Genomic DNA, 27,155 nt, shown 5'->3' with positions numbered 1-27,155 from the left:
GCTTTGAGCTGGCTTCTCTATCACAATGCCAAGGAGTGTTTTACCTGTATTGACACTTAAATCATGGGGCATTTCTTGGCATTGTTCATATTTTCTTCTCCTGCAAATATCTTATTTGAAAGGGTTACTCCTGTGAAATGTGGTTAAGGCTTTTAATTGACATGTAAGGATTTAGCATTTTCTAGTTTATATATGTGAGTTTGAAATTTTTTTGTGGAGATCTAATCATTGCAGTATTGTGTGTGTGTGTGTGTGTGTGTGTAAAACTTGATAGCAGCTCTGGTAGAATATATGTGGGTTAAATAAAAATCTGTTGCAGAGAGATATTCATAGAAATCCCTCTTTTTATTGCTAGTGAAAACTACATATTTGGAAAATTTGAGACCTTCTGTAAACGTTTGGAGAAAATTTCAGATATGAGCAATACTATGGAAAGTCTTTTAGAGCTCCAGCATATAAAAATAGAAGGCATTGACAAGATCACTACTCAATACCAGAGCATTGCTACAAATACAAAATCCAAAGAGTATGATGTTCTGGACCATAGGAAAAAAGAGGTACCCGAATTCAGCACTTCTGTGGCAATCATTCTGTTAATTCTGTGCTTTTCACTGGAGTTATGCAAAGAATGTTGAATATTATAAAAATGCATATCTTTTTTTGAAGTAACAATAATACAAATACTCTCATATCTTTTAATACAATTTGAATGTGTTAGGGTAAACTTGTTTTTTACTTCAAATGCTTTTGTTAACTTTTTGTAACTAGGTTTTGTGTGATACATAATCTACAAGATAATTTTCTTAAGCCTGATTGTTTTGAGATGCATGTATTTTGAACTGTAGAGTGAAAACTAATTTAGGTATGTTAACACACCAAATACAGTTTGTCTCATTATAAATGTTACTTAGTATTATTAAAGATAATAGTTATGGCACTATTATAGCAAAGTTAGTGCAGGCACATAATTGTACATTTTAGAGGGAGAAGGGAATGATATCACTCCCAGTGCCAAACAGAATGATAAAAACTAAAATGGCTTTTCAAATGCTCCAGTCTCATGTTTTAATCCTAGACATGCTGAAAATGAGCTGCTTTTATTGATCTATAGCCTGCTTGTTTTGCAGAGTTAGTGGCCTCACAAAAGAAGTTCTAGAAATATTGACTTACTCTCCTGATTTCCTGAACTAAAGCTTGCCACTGTCATTAGCTTTCCTTTAAACATTAACCTCAGGAGTGCTTTTGGCTTTCTTCTGACTTTGATGGCTTGTCTTTCTCTAATACTTGGTGTGTGTTTCTCTAATACTTGCTGCATGGCTCCTTTCTGAAAAAGAGTATTTGCTGTTCAGTGAAATTTGGAGGGGTTAAAAAATGGCATGACTTCTTTACACCTGAATGTTTGGAGCAATATCTATTATGTACTATCTTCCCAAGCTTGTGCAATGGTCTCTTTGAGAGAAGTTTACATTGAACTGTTTTTGTTAGGCCTTCAGTATTTTGGACTCTTAAGGAAAAGTTGTTATAGATAAACACCCAAATTACTTGTAGGAGCTGCCAAATTTGGGAACAACCTCCATTAGCCTGCAAGGTGTTCTAGAGAGCCTGCCACTTTACACTTGTCTTCAGTGGGTTTTATACCTGGACAGTGAGATAGACACTCTCCTGTGGCAGGGCTGCAAGTAGCTTTGCTCTCTCTGATGAAATCATGAGTTTTCCTCGGCCTGTCTGTGCTCCTCTGTGCTCCTTTGTGCCTTTGTATTCATGAAGATGAGGCTTTAATCATTTAACCTAGCACTGCTTATGTTTTGTTTGCTTTGCTTGGTGAGTAAATTACTTTGCTGCTGGTGTTGCTCCTGTTCTTTTTAATGCAGTGCTGAACACGCACTGGGTAGATAAAACAGATTCCTGAAAAGCTTCACAGAAATTATTTTTTGCTTATAAAATGAAAGCAGCCTTATAGATGATTTTTTTTTTCTTTTGCTTTTATTCTAGTTTGAAAAAGATTACCTTGAATTTAAGAACCAGATTGCAACATTGTATGAATCTATACAGGAATTTGTGGATTCCTGGTTTGAGAAGACCTTAACTGTAAGTAAGGTACCAAATACAAACCCCTGCTTCTGGTGTTTGGAAGGGCCAAGTACCCATAGCTCCTACTTCATTACTGCCAGTGTTCTGTGCTGTGCTGGTGGCTGCCTGAGATGATGTTGGAGGACATCAAACCCATTACAAATGTTCTAGAAGTTGCTTACAGAAGTGCTGTAAAGGAATGTTCATTCTTACTTGGTGCCAAGTGTGTTCCATGTTTCCATACCAATTTTATAGCTCCATATTTTGAAGCTTATTTTCTTTCTTCATCCTTCAACATTCCTGTTGCATTTCTAAGTTATTCCTGTTTCACTGGCATGAATAATGAAATAATATCTGCCATCTGTTTCCTTAATGTCAGTATTGTTCAATGGCTCAGGCCCTGATCAGATATGAGATGTTAATGAAGTGTGAGTAAAGGTGTAGGTGTTCTACCACAACTGTTTGCTGAAAAGAAGGAGAGAGGATTTGAGAGTCAGAAAACCCCCAAACTGTAGTGATGGCAGTTTCTTGGTTTATACAGTGGTAAATATGTCCTGTGTGGGACAAAATATGGAAATTAAATTCACAAACTTGTCTGGATGGATTTTTCTGTATACCGTAGAAAATGACTTACAAATTTACGTAGCATATTCTAAATTAATTAAAAAATAAATAAAATTAATTAATACAATTAATAAAATACTTTATGGACAATGACTTTCTGAACTGTTGTCTTCTGAAACAAATGCTCCATCTTCCTTTTTAGACTGAACAGATGCTGGGATTTCTGATGAAACTTGAAGTAATAGGAGAAAATAATATTGATCTAAATGAGAAGTATACCATTGTTCTTCAACAGTACAGCCAAGACTTAGAGTTCATTCAAAAACTCTATCAGAAGGAAAAGGAAAATCCACCTATACCACGTAATATACCACCAGTAAGAATGAAGTAAACGAGAGAGAAAAATTAGTTTATTTCTTGACTGTTTTGAAGTTAATGAAAATTTAACCTCATATCTTCTGTGTTTTAGGTAACAGGGAAGATTATGTGGGCCCAGCAGTTATTCAGAAAAATTGATCATCCAATGATGTTCCTTAAAAAGAAAACCACACTTTTGAAGGTTGGAAATTAGCAGAGGAGGTTTTATCCTAATCTTTCAAGGATGTTATTAACAGAAAGACAATTTGCTTATATACTTCTACAACCACTATTCTAGCAGCTTGTATCCAAGCTCATCCAACAGTGGAATAATTTGTATACCTTTCTCAGTGAGCCATTAGTGCCTTGTATATGTCATTATATAGACTTTGTTCTATGAACAAGATCGGGAGGAAAAATCAGGAAAAGAATTGAATACTACATAATAATTGAATTCCTAAATATATTGCTATGTTTCTGTGTCTTATCTTGTCTCTAAAACAACATAATTTAGAGATTTCTATTTCTTTTGTTTTCCTGTGGTGGAGAGGAAAAGCCTTGTGAAGGGCCTTTCTGCTGTGTTAGACTCATTGAATTGTTTAAGAGGTGCTTTTTTTTTTTTTCCTCCTAAATTGCAGACAATGGAAATGAAAAAAGTTATCAGGAACTACAATAAAATGGCTGCAGTTCTTTTGGAATTTGAGCTTATTTATCATAGGGCCTGGTGGAGGTTTGCTGACCAGGCTAGGAATGCTCTGTGTGCTTCCTTACTTGTCAGGCACCCAGAAACCAAGGTAAATATGACCTATTCTTTCTATTACTGTCACATGATTTAGTATTGCACATGCTACTTAATCATGCCATGGATAGACAAGAAAGCATTGGAGTAACCTTAACCTAAATAGGGTTAAAAAATTAGCTACTTGACTTGAAATATTTTTTCCTTTTTGTGTATATTTATAATACGTCTCATAATGTTTCTTCTTCATAAGGCTTCTGTCTTATTCAGGGTATAAAAGGGGCAGTATCCAGCAAATACATATCTACTACTGACTTATCTACATTCTTTAGCTATTGTTTCCTTGTTCATTTTCTATATTAACCAAAATTTTAGTCAAGAAAGGAATTTTTTGTTGGGTCATGGTCTTTTCTGCAGTGATCAATATCACTGTGTTGAATATATTGCAATAATTCATTAATTTGCTTTCAAAATTGATTGCTGGGGCAGAAAATTTTACCATTCTTGCTTCATCAATTTTTTTTTCCTGCTGTAGTGGAGAGAAATTATGGTTAAAATGTGGCAATTTGTGTACTAATGATTCCATAATGGACAGCAAGAACATAGTTTTCAAATTTATGCAGCATCTTAAAAACATCTTAAAAGCTTCTTTAGTGCCCTCAAAAGTGCAGAGATTAACCTTCACAATATTTCTCCCTAGTTACTGACAGAGAAGCTGAGTTGAAAAGGCAAATTAACTTCCAGAGAATGTAGCTGCAGAACTAGAATTAATCTTGGGAAGTCATGGGAGCCAAGAGGTTAGGGCACAGTGAAGGAATCACAAGAAATTGAAATCAGTGTGAGATATTGGTTGATTAATGCTTTGGGAAACTCATATATTTCTAGAAGAAGAAATTAATATTTTAAAAATCCTCTCCAGTCAAGTCATTTTCTTGTCTTTATATGATCCAATTACATCACACTACATGCAAGTACCCAACTAGTGTCTTATTTTCTATTTCTTTTTTTCACTGCTACATGAAGGAATTATTTGTAAACTTAGACCCAATGGTTCTGGAAGTACTTTATGAGACAAAATACTTGAGAAAAATGCATTTTGAAGTTTCAGATGTTGTCCTTGGCTTGTGTGCAGATGAAGAACAGATTAAAAGACATCAAAGGGAGTGAGTGAACACTTTTTGGATTTGTTTCTCATCTGCAAAGGGGAATCCCTGCTTTTGAATCTGTTGCATATATTGCTTTTGGTTTATTATAATTTTTATCTTTGATGGAGTTTAATTGAATTTTAATTGCTTTCCTCTGTATTTCCGTATGCACATGCAGTTGTTCCTATTTGGAGACATATCTCGTTACTTGGAAGCATCTACATGTTTCTGTTTTGTCACTTCAACAGCTGCTCTCTAAGTGAAGCTCCTAGGTAGTGCTATTATTATTGTTACAGTGCATCTGTGCACTCTAATATTGCAATTACACTCCAAAATGTTACACTTCGCATCAGAAGTTTTTTTTTTTCCTGTTAAAAAGTAATTTGGAATTTACCACTTGATTACTGCACAACCCAAACATGTCTAAAGGGAATATGTTGCCTAAGTTATAGCTTTGTCTCTCACGTTGAATATCTAAATTCACTTTTCTTGATTTAAAATGATTTCTTTCTGTTTCTTGTAGCAGTCCAAATCTCTGCTGCAAGAGTTCTTTCATTCTCAGGGATGCTGGTTGTTAATTCTAGAACTCTCTAAGTAGGGATGTTCAGTGTTAAAAAAGCAATGCTTTGTGAGGAGTGTTCTTAAATTTTTAATTAGAATTGGACAAAAAGGGATGAAATTTAAAGAGTTTCATAAATAGTTCAACTCTTCCTCTCTTTTTCTGTTGTTGACATTTTGAGTGTTTCAGTCTTATGATGCAACGTTTTTCACTGGTCTTCTGTGGAGTGTTTAAGGGCAACTAGTCATAAATTTTTAGTGTGCAAGGCAAACTCTGTGCCACAGATCTTCAAAATCTGTGCCAAATTTTGCTATCCAGCAGGAAAAAAAGTACAGAAAATGTTTGCAGTAATAAAAAAAGCCCAAACTTAGCTTCTACTCTAAAAAACCTTCATACTGACTACCAAAGAAAAGAAGAAAAAATTAAGGGTGTAGATTTTTGACTAACAACATTTAAAAAACAGTTCTGGGTATAATGTGAATGGGTTATCTCAGTATATGGTTTGTAACAACAGTGTCCAAAAGAATGATTTTAATCTAGTCCAGAACACAACTATTTGTGGTTTTGCAGCAGTTCTTGTAAGGAGCCCATTATGTATCTGACCTTTGAATTATATTTCCATCTAATTCTTGTTTATGCAGTTCTTTTGTGCAGCTCCATTTTCATGAACTGTATTATTAAGCCTTGTTTCAGAATTTGGACTCTTTTTCTTTGGAATCCAGGGTTCTAAGTGGTTTGTATGTAGCTTTTCTTATAAGCAGTGTAATATCATGGTATGTCTTCTGAGATGGGAAGATGGAAACAAAAATGCCATGTTTTCAATTTCCAGTTTCTGTTTTTCTTTTTTAAATTGTAAATAATTTTCCTTGGGAGACAAATTCTGTCAGTTGATCACAATCACCTTGCTGGAGGTATTTCTTCAGTCTGGTTCTGCTGTTGATAAGGACTAAGAAGCCTGGCTAGAGTTAGGAAGAGCTGGGAAGAGTTCTTATTTTTATGATGGGATTAGAACTTGCAAATCTTATTAACAGAAAATGTGTCCAAAAGTTTGCGTGTTTCAAGTATCTGAATTAAGCACATTGTAAGCATGATCATGTCTTTCAGACTCCAGAACCTGTTGATCAGTTACAAAGAACATCTGAATGGGATTCCTGTTGTGCTGCAACCGCTGATGAAGCCATGGATAGGACAAATTGAGGATGCTTTTACCCCGGGCCTGATGCAGCTGTCATGGACTTCTTTGAACATCAATAAATGTAGGTAATAGGAGAAGAAGTGGTGAGCTGTTCACACTGTGAGATGCCTGCATTTATTTTTGTTTCTCTGTGAAAAATGTGTTTGTGTACTGATCTCTTCACTTTAGGTGGATAATTTTAGCCCAACTGCTACAAGAATATGAGACAAGAGAATGGCTATGGGTGTTTTAATGTCTTTTCTATAAAAACAAATCTTCAGAACTTATGCTGAACATCCTAAAAGTGACATGTCTGAAATCAAAGTTGGAGATTTCTGCCCAAATGCTATTTTTTTTCCCAAAAAAACATTTATTAAGCATTGAGATTTTCCACACAACCAGTAAGACACAACCTTAACCCTATCAAATACAGCATAAAATTGATTAACTGTTGGAAAATGTCATTGAAATGGGTATATAAAACCATCACCAAGACTTTCATGTTGCAGTTTCATGAGAAAACAATAACTCTTGCTTGCAAATTAGCTTTTCTGTTGAGGTTGATTGATGTTAGCTTTCCCTTTTCTTCTTCAAAAGGAAAAGCAGCAATATAAACAGGAACAGGTACAGTCTAAGTCTGAAAGTGAAATGTGGCGCAGGTTCATGCAGCTGTTTCCTTATGACTCTGCCATGTGGCACTGGTGCGCAGAGCTCTGACCAGTGCTTAAGGGCAGGGCTGGTGGCCTTTCAGCTTTACTTGGCCTTTACCTGACCAGAGCACAAATGGCAAGGGTTTTTTATATTTGTTTTATAGCTTTAAAATGAATTTTTGTGTTTAATGTTTTGCATTTTTTAGTAACACATGATAAGGAAGGTCTTTACAATAGTGTTTATTTATTTATTCATTTAGGTACTCTCTGCACTGAATAGGTATAATTCAGGTTGTAAATGGTTCTTTGTATCACCATTGGCTCTGAAGGAAACTTCCCTTTTCAACAATTTAGGTGTAATACAGGTCTCTGGGCTGTTTCCTGCTGTGTATGCACTGTGTCTTTTTGAAGTTGGGCAATGTCTGACATGCCCAGAATGTTTGTTGGACACCTACAAGTTAGCCCCTGGTTTGGTGTACACAAAATAGTTCTTACCTGCCAGCAATGTGTTGAACTTAAGCCTAATGTCTTATGTGTCTTTTTTCCATCTTAGAGAACTCCATCTAGAAATATAGGAGTCCGTAGTTGCCTTCTAGACTAAAACTCAGGAGACATGGAAGAAAAATAGATTTAGGACTACTGAATTTATATATTAAAAAAAAAAGTAATAAATTTGTTGGACTGCTTTTCTGTTTCAGACAATAAAAAAGTCAAGTTCCATCATTAAGCTCCTAGTAGCAAGAAATGACATTTCCCACTTAAAACATCAGCAATTGGACAGCCCTGTCACACTGTGGTGCCTTAGATTTTATAGTGATTTCTTTCTACAGTAGAACTTTGCATATATATATATATTTATATATATAATCATTATAATCATTATGGTAATAATAGTGACAAAGGACATCAGGTGCTGTATTTCTTTCTATTTTGCAATGGAAGGTATGAAAGGGGAAGGATTTTTCCAATCTGTTCAGAAACAGCAGAAGCAGTCGATTTTAACTTTAGTTTAATAAACACATTTGTTAAAGCAGTAAGTTTATCTGTTTCCAAAGTAAAGTAGGTCATACATATGAAAGAAGAAATCTAATGATTTAACAAGTCTTGGCTGGTGGAATTTTAGTAACTTAATTTATAAGTTAATTACAATGGTGAAGTACTGCTCTTTGCTATGCGTGTATGTAGGAGGACCAAAATAATTTTTGGGCACTGGCATCCTTTATGGTTTCAGTTCTGTTTTATTGATCCTTTTCATTACAATGTTATTACCAAAAATAAGAGATATTTTGAAGAATATTGTTCTGTTTATTTATGAGATGGTTTAATATAAAGATTAAAAATACAGCAAGTCCATGTTTCAGGCCTTCATTTCATATTTCATTGCCATTAAATCTTCATTTTATTGTAAAACTTGGAGGAGGCAGAAGTGGATGGGAGGAAGGGGAAATGAGACTTAAGAGGTCTGTGTTTTCTATTGATTTGTTTTAATTTTGTTATCCTTGTTTAGTTATTCAGGATGTTTACAGTACCCTGAGGGAGTTGGACTATGTAGTCAAAGCAGCATCTGATACCCTGGAATGCAGAATTGAAAGAATTCTGAAAGACATGTCGAACACTGCTCTGATAGTTTTGCCAGAAGATGATCCTATAGATGTGACTTCTTTCTTGGAACAGATAGAAAAGCTTGCTACTTCTGCTGCTTCCAAACTGTCTCAGTAAGTTTCTTCATTGCACTGACTTGAAGGCCATTTTTGGGAGGGTTTATTTGCTTTCTACTTTTGTATGCATAGAGGTTTTGCTTCTGAAATGTTATGTAACAGAGTACTAGTCGGGAGCAAAGTGATAGGCTTAGGATGCAGGGGAGAAACTCCAAAGTATCTTGAACACAGCAGTTGTGAAATAGCATAGTATTTGGCATTTAGCATTTATTTAGCATTTCTTACATTTGTTCCTATAGCATTGTAATAAGTAGCATGAAAAACTAAGATGGATAGGACTTGAAATCTCATCCACATGTTAATTGCTTGTTTCTTAATACTTCTTTTGTTTTTATTTGAATAGTTCTAATTTCACAGATTATTTATGATGAACCTGTTTTATTAGCTATAGCTGGAAAAAACTTTTTTGAAACAAAATTATTATGAAGTCCAGTTGAATCAGATATAATAGGATCTGACCAATTGTGTTTGTTTTTAGTCAGCAAGTTTTAAAATCTCTGCATGCTCAAGGAATAGAAACAAACAAAAAATATTGAAAGGGCATTTCCCTGCACACAAGTGCAGTGGGACAAGGGTTCTGTGCCTGGGAAATAAGCAAGGGTATACCTTATGTTTGATTCCCCATGGGTGACTGTAAGGTTGTTTTTGTAGGCAGAGCCAACAAGTGGAAAGCTCTGTGTATGAACTTATAGATATTCTTAAGCACAGTCTGGAAGCAGATGCTGGAAGAACTCTGGAGGTAAGACCTCTACAATGTTAAAAAAAAAAAAAAAAAAGTAGCCTAGTCAGATATTTGATATTCCGTTTATATACTGGATAATCTGATTATTTACCCAAAATTTTTCCTTTCACTGTTCAGGATTCCTTTGCCTGTACACATCTTGACGTGAAACAGAAAACACGCTGCCAAGAATGCCTGTCCTGTAGCTACTATAACCTGATGGGACAGCTTTGTCAGAAGAATACTGACTCTTTGATCAGATGTGAGTATGTTTTTTTTCAGATATGTTTAATTTTTAAATAAAACCTTAATATTTTTTTTCCCCCAGTCTTATTGTGGTAAAAAATAATTCTCACTTAAGTATTGCATTTATTTAGGCACAAAAATTTCTTTAGAGTCCTTAAGACATCGACTGCATGTTATTGACTCCAGATATCAGACAACTAAGTTTGTAGAAGTACACAGGGTTCCTTTGTTCAGAGCTGAAATTCAACTGGCTATTCCAAATATTGTCCTGAGACCAAGTCTTGAAGATATTCAGGTAACAAAATAATTGCACAATTCAGTCATTTATGATAAACCATTTATAAATGCATTGTTTTAAAGCAATATGTGCAAGTTTAATCTGGTGTAAGAACTAAAAGGAAGGGGAAGAAAAGGTAAATTTTCACTTGAGTTCATGATGACAGTGGGTACTGAGGGCATGGAACTATGGATCAGGTTTTTTTATACAGGCTATTAGAAGGAACTGTTTTTCTCAAAGCTCAGTAACTCAGTAATTCACAAACCTCTACTTAGAGGCAAATATTTCAAAATGAATGAAAAAGTAAAAGTGAATCAACACAGCCCGACTGACTTCCTAGTGTCTTTAAACTCTTTCAGAATTTAAAATCAGTTTAAAGTATCATTCATAAATTCAGCAGTAGTGAAATGTAAAGAAAAATATTACCAGCCTAAATTCCTAAATTGAAAAAATTGAAACACTCTTTTAAACTTACACTAGTTTAGCAAAATTCTTTCACACATATTTACAATATCCTATGATGTCTGAAATTCTTCAGAGTATTAGTTGTTTATGGTGTTGATTTCTGGACTTTTTATTTAGCATGGTGACTGTCAAAATCAGTAGCCGAGTTATTTCTCAAGTTTCATGTGCAGCCTTCATGGTGTTGTCAGTAAGAAATCAGGCCATAAAGTGTGACTTCAAAATACCATACATAGAGGAAGTCACCTGATAATTTCTGTAGCTGCCTATGTAGATTACAGACTATACCATCACAAATACAGACACATGTATTCAAGCATTCTGTGTGAACATGAAAACCATTATTAATAGCACATAACAATGTTTATAACCAGTTTAAAGGGAAATAGTTCTTTAACTAAATTATGATCCCCAGTGATTCATGATTCATAGAGGTCTCATATGTTCTTGCTTGAAAACCACATAAACTTGGAAGGACGTAATAAAACTTTATGGTGTACTCCTTCCCCTTACAAAATGTGGTTTTGGGTGATCCTATGTCATGCTTATTAGCGTACTTTGTATTCATTTAAAGACAGAGGTACAATTTTTCAGCCTTGGTATTGTTTGGATGATCATCTCCACCCACATAATATCTCTGTGAGCTCAAGGTGCATGTTTCCATTTTTTCAGAGTGCTGTAAACAAAGCAGTAAATATCATTCTATCAGTAGCCAAAGATATTCCCCTGTGGAAATTTGCTTACTTACATCATAAACAGCAGCTGGTGAGTATTTTTCTTTGATTATTTTAAAAATTTGGTATTTTGCTTAGCATTATATTCTGTACCAATACTTTGACTTGTTACCTGGTGGATCTTCCTGTTAAGTGAAAGCCTAGTTTTTAATCTCTATGCCAGTTGATAAAACATAAGAGTAACAGTTCATAAAGCTTATGTTTGGTAGTTTCTAATATTAAAATCAAAAGTTGCTTTAAAAATATTTTAAATATACTGTTCAAATATAATGATGATAGTGTAGAACAAACATGATGTGTAAGTACTACCAGCTGAATATAAATTATTATCACTCTTCCCAGGTGAAAACTCTAAACTTAAACTGCAACCCTTCATATGGCACCTATAATACTACAGTTCATACAGTACAAATATTTTAACTGGCATCAAAATTAGCACTAAAACCTTGGGAAGGTCTGAGGTTTAGATAGTAACTGAAATTTGTTGGAGGACAAGAATGCACAGTATTGGTAATCATGTGGCCTTAATTGTCTCATCTGGGAACAAAATATACATGTATATAGATCTCTGCTGAAAAGCGTCTTTGTAAAAATATTTTCTTTTGTTGATATGACATGAAAAACAAACCAGCTCATTTCAGTGAAAAAACCCACATTCAAGTCCTGCAAATAAATAAAAATCAAGATAAAAAAAAATAACTAGGAGAGAGTTGACTAAACTCTGTTCTGTTAAGCATAATATTAGCTTGTTTCCAAGCAGCCAACCCTCCACTGCCTCCAGGACTTTCTATGGCCAAGAATGGGTATAGATTATGATTCTACACTAAAGAAGGTGGAAAGACTTTAACAGATGTGTAGGAGGAGAAAACAGCACAATTGTACTTGTATGGTGCATATTTGACTGATGTAATTCAGAGAAGATTAGTACAGAGCTCTGCATGGCAATTTTTTATGAAATCAGCTTTAACACTAGAACTGTAGCTCTGTAGAAATCCAAGCTGAGAACAGGGAGTCTCCCTGTGGGCATTTCTCTGCACTTTCTGTCTGTTCTTAGAAGTATTTATTATCTGAGCCTCATTGCATATTCTGTAATTTAAAAATAAAAATAAAATCCCAAACAAACCAGTGGATGTTTTTTTTCTTGTTTAATTTATACCAGGTTGAACAAGCTGTTGCTTTACAGTTAGGTGATGAGAGTAAACTCACCAAGATGGTGGCACTGAAACCTTTAGACAAGCAGATCATTGAACATAAAGATGTAAACAAAGTGGTGATGCAACTAAATACAATTATTTTGTCTCTTAAAAGTGAAGCACTGGTTCTTCTGAAGACCTTTTCTGAATTTTCGGACATCTGGAACAAGGTTAACTACAAGCTTAATATAATATGTTGCTGTGTTGTAATATATAAATATATTTTTAAAAATAAGGTTGTTGGTTGCATACTGAGTCTGTACTCAGTAGGAAGCATTGGTTTCATGGTAGAACCCATACATGCATAATTCCTGTCTGCTCTTGTGTTGACCAGAACTTGCAAATCTTTACCAATTAAAGCAGAAGGACACAAAAGAATTTTGGAGCATAAACAAGCTTATGCTTTCATATGCTTATCCATCTTTCTCACAGCATCTTGTCTGCAGGTGTTATGAAAAATAAGAGTTGAGCAGAATGTCTTAGAAACTGGAGACTACAAAAGCTATTCCTGAATATTAAATTGACTGTTCTTCTTAAGCAACCACTACTGAAAGATATTTTTCTATTTCTTCACACACAAACACACCCACACATACACAAAAGAAAGAAAGAAAAAAAGATAACCTCTATCTAGGAAATCTTTCAGCAACAAAGGTTCGAAAGCTGAAGTGAATCTGGCCTCATGGAGTTATTTTTGTTAGGAAGAGGGTCCAGTCACATAAATGGTAAAGTGCTGAGGAGAGTTTTGTCAGGAGATTCATAATGAAATAAAACCTCATGGCTTTATTTTATTCAGTCCATTCTGACTAGTGAAATTCAGCTCTGTGAATGGACAGCTACTGGTCTTACCTATCAAAGGTGCTTTAGGAAGGCAGTCAATTTGATAAGCAATCAAAACAGGAGTAATCTTGTCTTTGTAACTACTCACTATTTTTAACTTTCCCTTCCTAAATCAACCCTTAAGTGACTCCACTCTCACAGCTGACTCTTCTGTCTGGGCTGAGAGAGGGCATTTTCACATCTTTGTGACTTCTGAAGTTCCAAAGCTTAATGTTCAATTTGGTTGAGATACTGTTTGAGCTAAGAACATGTTGGTAGCATGTCATTTCACCCAGAAAGACACAATCAGATTAGGTGATGCAGTAGAATGATGTTCCTTTTTTACTAAAATCTTCTAAAATAATCAATTAACCTGGTTCTGTAACTTAAAATTCCTCAGGAATTGTCACTGTGCCCCCCACTTTTACAATCTCTGTTGAACAGAGAGGTGCAAACAGATTCTCAGGGATCTCACAGGGCAGACTGCAGGGGAACATCACTGGGAGGGGTGAAGATCATCTGTTTGTAATTGAACTATGAGTCTTGCAATTTGTTGAGCTGGTGACACTGATTTCTCACCTCTGCAGAGATTGGTCTACCTAATGAAAAGGAAGGATGCTCAATGCTCTATTGCCTATAAACAATCTTTAGCAAGCTAAATGCCCTCTCTCCCCTTAGATCCATCCTTTCCTGCCAAACTGTTTTCTTCAAATGGCCAGGAGGCCGTCTGCACCTAGAAATTGCAGTTTAAAGATGCTGTTTCAGGAAGGGTGAAGATAACTGAGTGCAATTCCTCCTATTTAAATACCTGTTAGAGGATGTGTACTGCTTTTGTGGGGTTGCAGACAGAAGGAAGACTAGGAAGGAAATATTTGCCACAAAAGTTTAGCAGCTGCATTGTAAATTCTGTAGTAACATTTGGATGGATAAGGTATATCCTGACCGGGTGTTAGAGTTATAGATTTCAAGTTCTTTAAACAGTATTATAAAAAAAAATAAGAGTCAGGAAAGGCAGTTCAAGTAAATTAATTTGTGCTTATACTAATTTATTCTTATATCTCAAGTCCTTTTAGAGAGAGAACATTTTGTGTTTGTACAATACATCAGGCATCTGGGTGCCCTGTGGGTTATTATAATACTAATGTTAAATAGAAATTAATATAAACCTCTTTTAAGTAGGATCCAGAAGAAAAAGTGAAGGAATTTATAGATACTAAACCAACGATGGCTGAATTCCAATCTCAAATCAGATACTTTTCTGTAAGTATTTTATCTTTTATAAAAATGAACTGTTCAGATGAATTTCAGTGAAATTAAATGCTGGACACTTGTGTTTTTCGTAGCAATTAGAGATGCAAATCAGAGAACTGCCCAATCATTGTGCACTGCAATCAGTGGAAGTTGCAACTGAGTCATTGAAAATAGCTTTAATTCGGGAATGCCGCTCAGGACAAAGAACATTTGGATTAGCATTAAACAAAAAGTCTGCCACAGACGTGGGTGAAATTTATTCATTCATTGAAAATGTTAGCAAGAGGTTAAGCAGACCTATCCATGACCTTGATGATGTGCGGGAAGCAATGGAAGCGCTGAGTGAGATCCGAGAGAATGAGACTAAAATTGACACAACAGTTGGACATATAGAAGAATCTTATTCTGTGCTTCATAAATACAATCTGCTCTTTCAAGATGAAAATACAGAAAGAGGTGATGGATTGGCCTATGCCTGGAAGAACCTAAACACACAGGTATTGTAGTTATGTTATTTCTCAAATCATTATTATCAGGTCTCTTAATATTGAAATTATAGAATAAACCTATTTACATAATTTTTTTTTTTTTTTTTTTTTTTTTTTTTTTTTTGTTTCTCGCATTCATTCTTTTGTGTCTGTTTTTTTTTCTTTGTTTGCATGTAGGCACGACAGGTTGAGGACTTGCTGCTGAAGGTACAGCCAGTCATGAAAACAGATTTTCTGAGAGATGTTCAAAAATTCCAAATTGGTACTGCAGGATTTTATAAAGAATATGATGAAAAGTAGGTGACCTGTCTTGCAATACAATTATGCATTGTTAGTGATTGTTTGAAAATAGTGTATCTAAAGGGCTTAAAAAAATAAGCACAGCACAGCATCACTGTATATATTACACCTGAAAAAAGATCTAATTTCAGGTTTACATAAGGTGGGCATACAGTCTTACTGTCAAAGATTTGTTCCTGTAATTTCAGTACTGGAGTCAGTGATATTCCATGAGGGTTAATAGATTGTGGGGGGGAAAAAAAATCAAATTCTCGATCCAGATTAAAATGTAATGGTTTTTGGGGGGGTTTTAACTCAATAAAGCTCTTTGGGAGATATTTAACAGTAAGTATTAAAACAGTGTCTTGGATATGACTGAAGATACCAGTTCTAAGTATTTCTGAATTCACTGTCTTACTCAGCCTTACTTTTAAACTTACTTTATCACTTTTGAAGATGTAAATTGTGGTTCATTGAATGCTCCTACAGTAGCAACAAGGAAAGAAAGAAAGACAGGATTTGGCTTGACCCGTTATGGCTCTAGGACAATGCCTGACTTTTGAGGGCTTCCCTCCTCCTTTGGCGACCTCAGAGCAGCCTGGTTCCCATTGGACTGTGTCACATCCTGGTTACCTTCACTGCACCTGCCCCAGACCCTGCTTTACTGACTCACCTTCCCTGCTTGACCTTGGTCCTGTGAAATTATTGTGGACTTGTCGAAAGACTTGGACTATCATTGGAACCTGCTTACCCGCCCCAGGGCCCTGCTCTTCCTTCTCAGCTTCTGTGGGATCATGCCTTGGCTGCCTTTGCTGACTGTGCTTCTGCTTTCATCTTCTTGTCCCATTTCCCTTGCCAAGCAGCCAGCTTGCTCTGCTTTCTGCCCATCTGCCTGAATTTCTTTCTAGAAATAACTATGGCACAGCAGAGGATGACAGAATTCTCATCCCAAAATATTATTATATGGCCAAGTGGTCCCAGGTGTGAGAACTGGGAATTTCACCCAGTTCTACAGCTGAGATGTGCTCATTAGGCAAAATGGTATTTTTTTCTCATATTTTTATCATTACTTAATTATGGTTCTCATGCCAACTACACAGTTTTCACTCCTGATTTATATATCTGCTGTCTTTCCCTTTTTAAAATAGAAATGAAAATAATTATTAAAATTTGTTTTACAGAAGAAACAGGAAATAATAAAGATAAAACATTTGCAGATCTTTAGCTGTTTGTAAGATATATGGTAACACAGATGAATTTTTTTATTAGAAAAGAAATTGGGCTTTCTTTCAGGGACTACTGAATATGTAATCTTGGTACACTGAATATGTACTGCATTTTTTCTTTTAGTGTCTTGTGAAAATTTACAGGAAAAATGTTAAAAAATATTGCATAATGTTCAGTAAGTATGGTTTGGGTTCTGTTGTGCTTCTTTGTGAAACCTGTATGGTTGACAATTTCACTTAATTTGTTTTGGTTTTTACAGGGGCCCCAGCGAGGACAATATTCCTCCCCATGAAGCAAGTGACAGATTACAGATCTTTCAAGCTAAATTTGATGAACTGTGGAGGAAGTATCTCTCTCTTTCTAGTGGGGAAGAATTATTTGGTCTTCCCATCACAGGTAGTTTCTCAGGGGATAAGAGTACCTCTTTCTAGGCTATTACATTTTTCTCATGATTCCTACTACATGCATGGAAATTTAGAAAAATTCCTTGCAGACAAATCTCCTTGCACTAAATTATTCTAGTCTTTCTTATGAAAAGCAGCTGGGTGAAACTGGCTCTAGGTGTGCACATACATAAACATCAGGAGGAAAAATACTGCACTGCTCTGTGTGTCTCAGGGTCCAGATGCTCAGCTCTCTTGCTTTTTCTGTTTGGAGCTAAGCACATCTCTGCCAGTATTCTGCCCTGTACAAATTTGGGAAACATGTTGCCAAAGTACTCAAATTGTCCCTGCTCCAGTTGCATAATGAATTCCCTTGGGCTATGCAACTGATCTGTAATGTCCTTATGCCTCCTAGTCAGACACAGTTCCTTTGGAAGACTGTGGTGTGAACTACAGCAGAATGTATGATAAGCACTTTATTTTGTGCATATTAAATTGAGTACATTTTCCTGTCTGAGGACATATGCAGTAATCAAAATAGATTTTGCTAGGAATTCCAAAAGATATGAGAGAGAATAAATAAAACATTTATGTTAAGGATGTCCATTTTAAACACTTTTATTGTCTAATATATTCTATATGTTTCATTCAAAAGCCCACCCCTCATCCCCAAACTCTGCCTCTTAAATAAATAGTGTAAATTGACATAGGGGATATTATAGTTCTTGTCTAAAATTATATTGTATTTCATTGCCATTTCATCTACTTTTCAACATTGTCTCCCTCAATTATGACATTACATCTACTGCTACAGAAGAATATTGATTAAAAAAAATATCAGTGATCTAAACAATTACTGTGCATCAAAATCTGTTGTTCTTACATAATGTAAGTGGAAAAGTTTGTTTTCCTAGACACTATCTAGAAAACTACAAGTCTGATTTCACTCATTTATTAAATTACATTATTAGAAATGCATTGATTCTTCTGTTCATGAATACATTTAATATGAACACCTAATTAACATGCACAAATTTCCAATTTTAAAATTTTAAACAGAGTATCCTGAACTTCACAGAATTAAACGTGAACTTACCTTGCTTCAGAAACTTTACAGTCTTTATGATACAGTCACTTCTAGTATCGAGAGATACAATGAAATGCTTTGGAATGATTTAAATATTGAAAAACTTAACAGTGAGCTCCTGGATTTTCAAAGCAAGTAAGTTGTTTTTTGGTTGAAGCACATGCAATTTGTATTTCTAGCTGTGTTTTTAATTTGTGAAAATTTCTGCGAGGGGCTGAAGAATGTTGGTCCATCTCGTGCTCAGTGTTGGGCATATTGCACTGTGGTGCAATATCCAGCTGGTTTGGAAGTCACTGGAGGCTTGTTGGGGTGTATTGACTTGGTAGGCTGTAGCTTATTCAATAAACAAGGTGCACAAACCTGTGTAAAGGTGGTTGTAAGTAAAAATAACTCTCAAAGCTGATCTTATACAGTACCTATTCAGTGATTTAGTTTACAGGTAATTAATTGTTAGTCCATGACATTAGATGGAATTTTGAACCTACTGTTTATTTCTGCACATTTGCCTAAATTGTAATTTTTATTTCAAGAAGGGTAGATAGCCACACTAAATTCTGAATTTGAAGCAATAATATTTTCCATGAAAAACTGACTGAACTCTCTTTTAGTAATTCATTTGAAAGAAAACCAAACCAACAACTCAACCTCTTTTAAAAAAATAAGAATAGCAAAAATGAATATATGTCAAATGCATATACTTCTGCATTTGGACAATATAAGGCTTCATCTAATTTCAGTAGAATTTTGGAATCTGCATCATAATTTTTTCTGTAGTTAATTATATTTTACAGGCTGCAGGACTTTTCATGCTTCTTTATCCAGAACCCTGAAGGAAGCCATTGCACAGCAATAGTTTTCATTTATGTATTTCTCTTTGAACTTCATGTGTGACATTTTTGTTTTTCCTCTCAAGTGGTGAACTCAAGTGGAGCAGTGTGACTACCAATAGGCAATAAATGCTTTTTTTTGTCATAAAAGTCCAGCCCAGTACTATCCTTCTTTTGGCAGTTTGCTAACATTATTGCATCAAGCTATTCTCTTTAAAGGCAGAGAAACTGAAACAACTCACAGAAACTGAAACAACTCACAGAAATAACTAAGGTGATATGCTGTGTTATAAAAGAAGCGGGAATGCTGGAAGTGCAATTACTGCTTTAGACTAATTATAAACATATGCATTGTTCTTTAATGTAATTTTGTTTTGCTATCTTTTAAAAATAATAATATAATAGACAACTTATAGTAATGAAAAGAAAAGTAAAAAAATAACTGTAGGTAAAAATACATCCAAATAGAAAGAGATAAGAAGGAGAAATATTTAGAGAGCATTATAGAAGTATATAATAACAGCTGGAGACAAGTTTCCCTTTAGATTTTGTGATACAGTGTGTAGAGAATGTACAGTAAATTTAGGACAGAAATGTAAACCCGATCAATGGAGTAGTTTTTTAACATAATGTGCAGCTCATAGAACTTGCTTTTAGAAGATGTTATTGAGACTAAGACAAAGGAAAAAGTTATTTGAATTTTTTAAAAGATTGCCATTTTCATTACCAACCTGAGAGATCCCATTTCCAGTAGCCATCCCTAGACAAGTTTATTAGATGTTACTTGGTAAGCCTAAGGATAGAAGTAGCCAGGGACTGCACCTTAATGCCTTCTTGATACAGGACAGAGTGTAAATATTCCATTCTACAATGCTTTTCTCCAACATATTTAATGCTATCTACTGTTAGATTCAAGATGAAAGACTATAGCAGTTATTGTAGTGCCATGACAGTATGCATATGTTCATCTGCCTCTTACCAGCAAGCAGTGAAGAATTTGCACATGTTCCAGCATTGTGAGACAGATCTGTCTGATTCTGAGCTGTGAAAAATGGAGAATTGTTTTGAGGGAATTTGTCATTATGGGCAGGTTTTAGGCAGCTTTTAGTTTCTGGAATTGAGCTGTAAGAGAACTGCTGTCAGTCTTTGGTCCATAGCTTTGGCAGATGAAAATTGGCATGACTGGTTTAGAAGTGAGAGGAGCTGTGACTATGCACAGTACAAGAGGTTCTTCATTTAAATTTGTTTTCATCTTAAATTGTGCATAAAGGAAATTTTTGCTTTGAATATCTTTCATACAAACCAGGTATGAATTAAGACTTGTTTGATTGAAACAGAAGCTTTTTCCTCTTTGTATGCAGAATAGTTTTAATTTAGGATGTACTTTATTTTGCTGGGAAAAGATATGTTGTTTAATAATTTTGCCTCTTTACAAGATGAGGTGCATTTTAAACTTTTACTAAAACAATGACACTGCAGGAACTTAATTTCAGGTATGAGTTTGCACATGAAATTAACTTCCTTTAATTCAAACTGAAATAGAAACCAAACCATTCTAGTGTAATTTGTGCTGTCTTTAGCAGTGTTTCATGCTTGCAGTCACAAATTACCAGCTTGCAGCTGGATTTTTATTTGCAATCTACTGGCCAATTCATTGAGAAATGACAATATATTGTACTATTAAGTGGGGGATGTTGATTACAGAGAATAATACTTAAAATTATTAAGAATAATTAAGAATAGTTATTAATAATATTTCTTCTTTCTTTTTGTGCTTTTAAAAGAATTCGAAAGTTACCGAAAGCATTGAAGGAATGGCAAGCTTTTCAAGACCTAAAAAAAAAAATTGATGACTTCACTGAGAGCTGTCCTTTGCTTGAAATGATGAAAAACAAAGTATGTTCAGCATAATAATTTGGAGATAAGAGTCACTTGAGAAACTGTATTGAAAGCCATGTTCTATGACTACAAGATGCTTTCCATAGTTCTTTTTTGTAGATAAAAGCAGCTGTATTTATAGCAAAAAATCTAGTTAGGCTTAGTTATAGAAAAATAAACCAAAAGACTTTGTAAATGATTAGAATAACTACTAATGCTTTCAGTGGCATGGAAGTCAAGACTCTCCTATTTGTTTAACAGCTGCAGTGGAAAATATGTGATCATTCTAGACCTAAAATTAATAAAATTTTTAAAAATCCCATCCCTCTGGACTTTTCTAGGCAATGTTGTCAAGACACTGGGAAAAAATTGCACAAGTAACTGGGCATCACTTTGATGTTGACTCTGAAATCTTCACTTTAAAAAACATAATGGATGCCCCTTTATTAAAACATAAAGAAGATATTGAGGTATATGTACTTTTCTGTTTTGTTTTGTTTGGTTGGGGTTTTTTTGTTTGGTAATTATTAACTTGTGATCTCATACTTTTGAAATCCTGTTTCTAGTTAGCTGTGTAACATTAAAAAAAAATTGGTTTTGTTGAATCATTTCTTTGAAAAAGTGGAGTTTGGTAGTTGGTGTTGGCACTGATGATTAGTTTATTTCCCTTTTATTCTGGAGAAGATTAAAATATGTAGATGGTATTACACTAATCCTTCCATAGGAGGACTTCTGTTGTTTTAAGAGTAGTGTGATTCTGTTATGCTTCTGATTTAGGGTCTGCCTACTTATATATTTTTTATTTCCCTTTAAATGTCTAACCAGAGAGAAAAAAAACAGTTGATGTAAGATTGATCCTGTTAAGTGCTAAAAATCCTTGGAACACAGTAGAAGTGGAGGCTATGGGATTAAAGAAGAATGAGGTTGTTTTGTATTTCAAGAGTGACCCTTCACAAGAGCATGGATAGATGAGAAGGCATATGAAGTGTGCACAAGCTGTAAAGCCATTGTCTCCTCCATTTTGGGGACAGAAGTTTTCTAGCAAGTGCCTTAGCTTCATGCTTGTTAGCTTTTACAAGAACAAAGCATAGCTAAGACTAAAGAAGTAAAACCCAAACAGTTTATAACTTCAGTTCTATGGTCATTTAGCTACATCTGTATTATTTCCAGAGTAGAGACCTCTTTAGTCTTGTTCCACAAATGAGCATTTTTAAGGCAAAACCGTGAAATCAAACCTCTGCTGTACCCAGTTCCTGGACAAGAATTTCAGCCTTGTGAAAGGTTTGGAGTTCCCCCTTACACTTCAGGAAACACTTTAAACCTGCAGTAGAATTTTGGGATCCAGTTTGAGTGTTTGATCCTTTTCTCTCTGATGCAATAACCAGCTTTATGACAATCCTGTTCTCACTGTCTTCAAGAAGCAGCAGACAGGCACGTTGTCAGTCTACACTCTGTTCTCTGAATATTTATCGGTTTTGATTGGCAGTGTTTATTTTCTTTAAACCCTTCTGTCAGTTTATTTGATTTCAAGTATTAATACATATGAAGAGACAAATTCTTCCCGCAGATTCACTGATTCAGTGAATTTTGTGTGTGTAAGATGCTAGTAGTGGTGAAGATGGAGTATAGCCCATTAAATGTACCTGTTACAAGTAGTACTAGAATATAATCTTGTTTGAAATATAATAACTTGGAGGTGGTTCAATATATATTTTCATTAGCCTGAATTTACACTGAGATCTGGATCAAACCAATACATTTTAATAGCCTTTATAAGTGTGCTTTATAATAGCCTTAGATGACTGTAATTTACTATTTTAATTTTACACAGGATATCTGCATCAGTGCTGTCAAAGAAAAGGATATTGAAGCAAAACTGAAGCACGTCATCAGTGAATGGAGTACTCACACTTTCAGTTTCGGCCAGTTCAAAGCTCGAGGAGAACTTCTTCTGAAAGGATCAGATATATCAGAGAAAATAGCTTTGGTGGAAGATAGCCTCATGATACTGGGGTCGCTGATGAGCAACAGGTACAAAACTTAATAAATGTACATATTGTATATGTATATAATCAACCCCCAGGCTAAACAATTATCATCTTAGGTTCTTCTTCCCTTTAATTCATGTTCATGCAGGTATAATGCACCGTTTAAGCCCACAATACAGCAATGGGTTCAGAAGCTGACCAATACTGCAGAGATAATTGAAAACTGGATTACTGTACAGAACCTCTGGATTTACCTTGAAGCTGTGTTTGTTGGTGGAGACATTGCAAAACAACTACCTCAGGTATATTGATATATGATAATAATATGTAATACCAGGAGATTAGCCGCCTCACGAAGTATATTTGCCAGTGCATGCAACTCATATAAGATTTGTGGGCTGTGCACGGGCAGTTCAAGAGAAGCTTTGCCAAACTAGGATCTGTCTGGTTAAATTGCTTAGAACTTGGTGAAACCTACAGGAATATGATTGTTTGTAATTCAAACCCAAATGTTCCTGTCAGTGTGCAATATTAGTGAATTAGTACACGGCTCAGAACTACTTAATGGCATGAAACTGATTTATTGCTTTTGCCATATGTACAAATATCCCTTTCTTCCTGTGTGCACATGTTTATAGGCTATAAGCTGTAATAATAGAATGACAGATTTTGAATTTGAATTCTGTACTTGCTAGGACTCAGTTTAATGAAGTCCCACAGAGAGATGCTGCCGGGCTTGGGAGCTGTGCATGTGCTAATCTGTGTGAACCATTGCAACCTCTTCAAAAGGCAGTGATGACCTTCTAAGGTAGCAGCTGCACAAGAGCTAAGGAGTGATCTGAACAGGAGAGAAATAGCAGAAAAAAAATCCTCCTTTTTGTTGTGTCTCCTAATGAGGGGTTTTCATAGAGTTCTAACAGACAGATCAGTCTTGCTGGATCAAATGGTGTAACTAAAAAAAGCCATTATTACTGGGAAATTATTAGATATTAATTTATTTCAGGGTATATATTTTATAATTAAAACTTACAATATCACAAATTAAGATTAATTTTGTAATCTAAATAAAGTTTTCTCAATTGTTGTTTAAACAACATTTTTTTTTTTGTTCATGAGTTATATTTATGTTGTTAGGGCTCATCAGAGAATCAATAAGCAGGTTGTGCAGATGAACAAATGCTACTAAAGCTACTTCTTCCAAGGATGATAGATACATGAACCAATATTCTGGGAAAAAAAACAAATGTAGTGACTGTCTTTGATGACGGACGAGAAGGAACAGCTTGGTGGAGGAGTAATGAGGAGTGGGTTTAATTGCAATTTCTGGATGAATACTGCAACAAGTAACTGTTAGCATCTGGAAATTAACAAGAAGATGAATAATGTTCAGTCAGTGTGAATTTGTTAGGAGCAAAACATGCTGCACAAATCTAATTTACTTTTAGGGTGGGCAAGGAGCTTTGTGGATAGAGGAAAAACAGTAGTTGCCATGTATTTTGATAGGTTCTTGCCGTTGTCTCTGATAGCATTACCAAGTGTTAGCATTGCTACATGCTTTTTAGCTTGTTTTAGCTTGCTGGTGTGCAAAATGAAGAAGGGTGGAATGCATAAACATCAATAACCAATAACTAAAATATTGTATCTGGTTTTGGTGAAAGAAACACACTGACAAATTTGAGAGAGCATAGAAGAAGGTGGTAAAAATGAGGAACTATCGAGGAAGGAAGAGGCACAAGAAAAAATTCAACAAACTAGACTTGTTTGACTTGAAGAAAATGAAAAACTGAAGCAAAGAAGTTATAAGTTTTTAAAAAATATTAGGGCTGTTCTCAACAAGAAGGAAAACCCCTTGTTCTCAGTATCTGATTTAGCTTAGATATTAGAAGAGAGTCACCAGTATCAAAAATTGCCTGGAGAGTCTTCTAAATCTCCATCATTGAGTATTACTAAACACAAGACAGAGAGATATTTTGGGTATGCTCCTGCCTTGTGACAGACAAATTGCTTTGGATCTTCTTTTGAGATTTCTTCTAGCTCTTAGATAATTTATGATTCCATTAACATTTCTTTTCTTGTAGGTGAAGAAAGAGTTTTTAATGTCAATATAGCCAGTGCATAAAAATATTTATTTTTCAGCTTCCAGTTTGAGAATTTGTCTCCACCCACAACACTTGTAATGTACAAGTGGGGCAGCTTCAGACTGTGTATACTGGTTTTGTTCATCAAGTGATGCTACTAGCAGCTTACATTATGTTCCTGTTAGCATTCCTGTTAGGAAGGCTATAATTTCTGAGAAAGCTGCTTTTTGAGTTTTCTCATGTGTGTTGGAATCCTTTTATATGGAAAATTTTGGCGCCCAACATAAAGTAAGACATTTTCAGAGCTGTTCCTATTGTATTCTTTCTCTTGCAATTTGAACTCTGGTCAATAATAAGCATGCCTATAAATATTCATACATAAGTCCTCCAAAGAAGACTTGAATAGGAAGGGAGATATTAAACTGTTACTTTGTCTGATAGAATTATTTCATTTTTAGAATATGAAAAACATGAGGAAAAGCTAATGCTAATGCATTTATCATGTACTTCAGGAAGCCAGAAGATTTCAGAACATTGATAAATCATGGCAGAGAATTATGCAGAGAGCCCATGAAACGTCAAACATTGTGCAGTGCTGTGTTGGAGATGAGACTTTGGCACAGCTGCTACCACATTTGCTGGAACAGTTGGAAATCTGTCAGAAATCACTGACTGGCTATTTGGAAAAAAAGCGGTTAATATTTCCAAGATTTTTTTTTGTATCTGACCCTGCTCTCCTGGAAATCCTTGGTCAAGCATCTGATTCCCACACCATTCAGGTACAAGTAATAAAGCAATAGTGGTCTTATGGTAGATATTACTAAGTGAAGACCATGGCAGGTTTTGTTGTTTATTTGAGAGAATTTCTTTCACTTATGGTAAGATTTACAGAGTATTCTAATACAGCATTTAAAGACAAAGTAAGAATGCCATATCAGCTCAGTTTATGGAGGCTTTTTTTCTGATTCTTTTGTAGGCACATTTATTAAGTCTGTTTGACAATGTTAACCGAGTGGGATTTCATGAAAAAAACTATGACCAGATTTTATTGTTTGAATCTCAAGAAGGAGAACAGGTCAATATTATTGAACCAGTTTTAGCTCAGGTAATGAAAGTATATATTACAGTTTTTCATGACTTGATTTAAAGCAGATTTATGTTTTAGAGGCCAACAGTATAGCATCATGTTATTATTTTACTAGCTGAATGAAAACCTCCCAATGTGAGCAGCAAGAGCAAAGAGTAGCAGGGACAGAACATTTGTGTCAGTTTGTAACGATTGCTTTACCTGTTTTCTCAGCAGCACTGCTGTGAAGTGCCAAATCCATCACATATCTCTAGAAGGGCAGTGGAGCAGAAAGAGGAAAGGAATCTTTTAAATGTTAGAGAATAACAAATACGGAAATGGGAGTACGAAGAACTGGGAAAAAAGTCACGTAGAGCTCTTGCTTCTTGTGAATTATTCATAAAATAATTCTCTGAAAGTACTTTCTTGTTTATTTCAGGGCAACGTGGAATTCTGGTTAGGTCAGCTGCTGAATGGGATTAGGAAAACAATCCACACCATCATTAGACAGGCGTCAATGGCCATTAACGATTCAGAATTTAAGATGTATGACTTTCAGGCAATGTTTCCTGCACAAATAGGGCTTCTGGGAATTCAAATTATTTGGACCAGAGATGCAGAGAAGGCACTGAACAGTACCAAAACGGACAAAAAGGTAGTATTTAATGAGCCATTGGGGATTTATTAAAAGCATTGTTTGTAACAGTACATACTGTGAAAACTTAAAAGTAACATGTATGAAAAAGCACAAAGTACTAGTTAATTACCCAGAATAACAAATAAACTATCAGGAAAACAGAATAATAAAAAATGTGTTAAGGAGTCACACCTCCTCATTATACCCCCAGCATGTGCTTTAGAATTGTTCCTAATCCTGTGATTTTCTCTGTTGTTTTGCTAGGGCAATCATCTTAAGAGACAGTTTCTTAGTTCAGGAATTCAGGGAGTTTTATCATGTTACATTCACAAAATAATATTTGGAGAGAAATAAGAGCTCCTGAACTTTGGGGAAGTAACTGTGTTTTGTGGACATTGGTCTACTCTATCCAAATATATTACATCCTTCAGCTTATGAGCTCTTTTTTTAGGGAAAGGGAAGAATAGAATCTGTTTCAGGAGGCGTTGGTTTAATCTCAAACACATGGATAAGATGCTGTTAACAACCAAGGTGTCAT

At 35.1% G+C, this 27,155-nt stretch overlaps 1 protein-coding gene across 15 annotated transcripts in view; it reads left to right on the top strand.

Annotated features, from left to right (window-relative positions):
- The window catches only part of LOC135306700 (dynein axonemal heavy chain 5-like), a 149,622-nt gene that overhangs the window by 16,688 nt on the left and 105,779 nt on the right, over positions 1–27,155 (top strand). For all 15 annotated transcript variants that reach the window (XR_010367487.1, XR_010367486.1, XR_010367490.1 and 12 more), the window contains 25 exons: positions 356–557; positions 1,993–2,088; positions 2,837–3,010; positions 3,104–3,193; positions 3,630–3,785; positions 4,754–4,893; positions 6,539–6,690; positions 8,766–8,973; positions 9,628–9,715; positions 9,836–9,959; positions 10,075–10,238; positions 11,355–11,447; positions 12,576–12,779; positions 14,608–14,688; positions 14,772–15,176; positions 15,345–15,463; positions 16,933–17,069; positions 18,116–18,278; positions 20,755–20,866; positions 21,190–21,318; positions 22,680–22,879; positions 22,985–23,138; positions 25,427–25,693; positions 25,891–26,019; positions 26,420–26,635. Coding sequence is in view for 9 of the 15 variants with exons in the window: in XM_064431079.1 (XP_064287149.1) it covers positions 356–557; positions 1,993–2,088; positions 2,837–3,010; positions 3,104–3,193; positions 3,630–3,785; positions 4,754–4,893; positions 6,539–6,690; positions 8,766–8,973; positions 9,628–9,715; positions 9,836–9,959; positions 10,075–10,238; positions 11,355–11,447; positions 12,576–12,779; positions 14,608–14,688; positions 14,772–15,176; positions 15,345–15,463; positions 16,933–17,069; positions 18,116–18,278; positions 20,755–20,866; positions 21,190–21,318; positions 22,680–22,879; positions 22,985–23,138; positions 25,427–25,693; positions 25,891–26,019; positions 26,420–26,635 (4,003 nt within the window). In the remaining 6 variants the exon portion in view is untranslated. The remainder of the gene's footprint in view (positions 1–355; positions 558–1,992; positions 2,089–2,836; positions 3,011–3,103; positions 3,194–3,629; positions 3,786–4,753; positions 4,894–6,538; positions 6,691–8,765; positions 8,974–9,627; positions 9,716–9,835; positions 9,960–10,074; positions 10,239–11,354; positions 11,448–12,575; positions 12,780–14,607; positions 14,689–14,771; positions 15,177–15,344; positions 15,464–16,932; positions 17,070–18,115; positions 18,279–20,754; positions 20,867–21,189; positions 21,319–22,679; positions 22,880–22,984; positions 23,139–25,426; positions 25,694–25,890; positions 26,020–26,419; positions 26,636–27,155) is intronic.

This window comes from Passer domesticus, chromosome 1 (genome assembly GCF_036417665.1).
Source record: "Passer domesticus isolate bPasDom1 chromosome 1, bPasDom1.hap1, whole genome shotgun sequence".
In the NCBI taxonomy this organism is placed as follows: Eukaryota; Metazoa; Chordata; class Aves; order Passeriformes; family Passeridae; genus Passer; species Passer domesticus.
The sequence above is the reverse complement of the archived record's forward strand: the minus strand, read 5'-3'. Positions and strand labels throughout refer to the sequence as shown.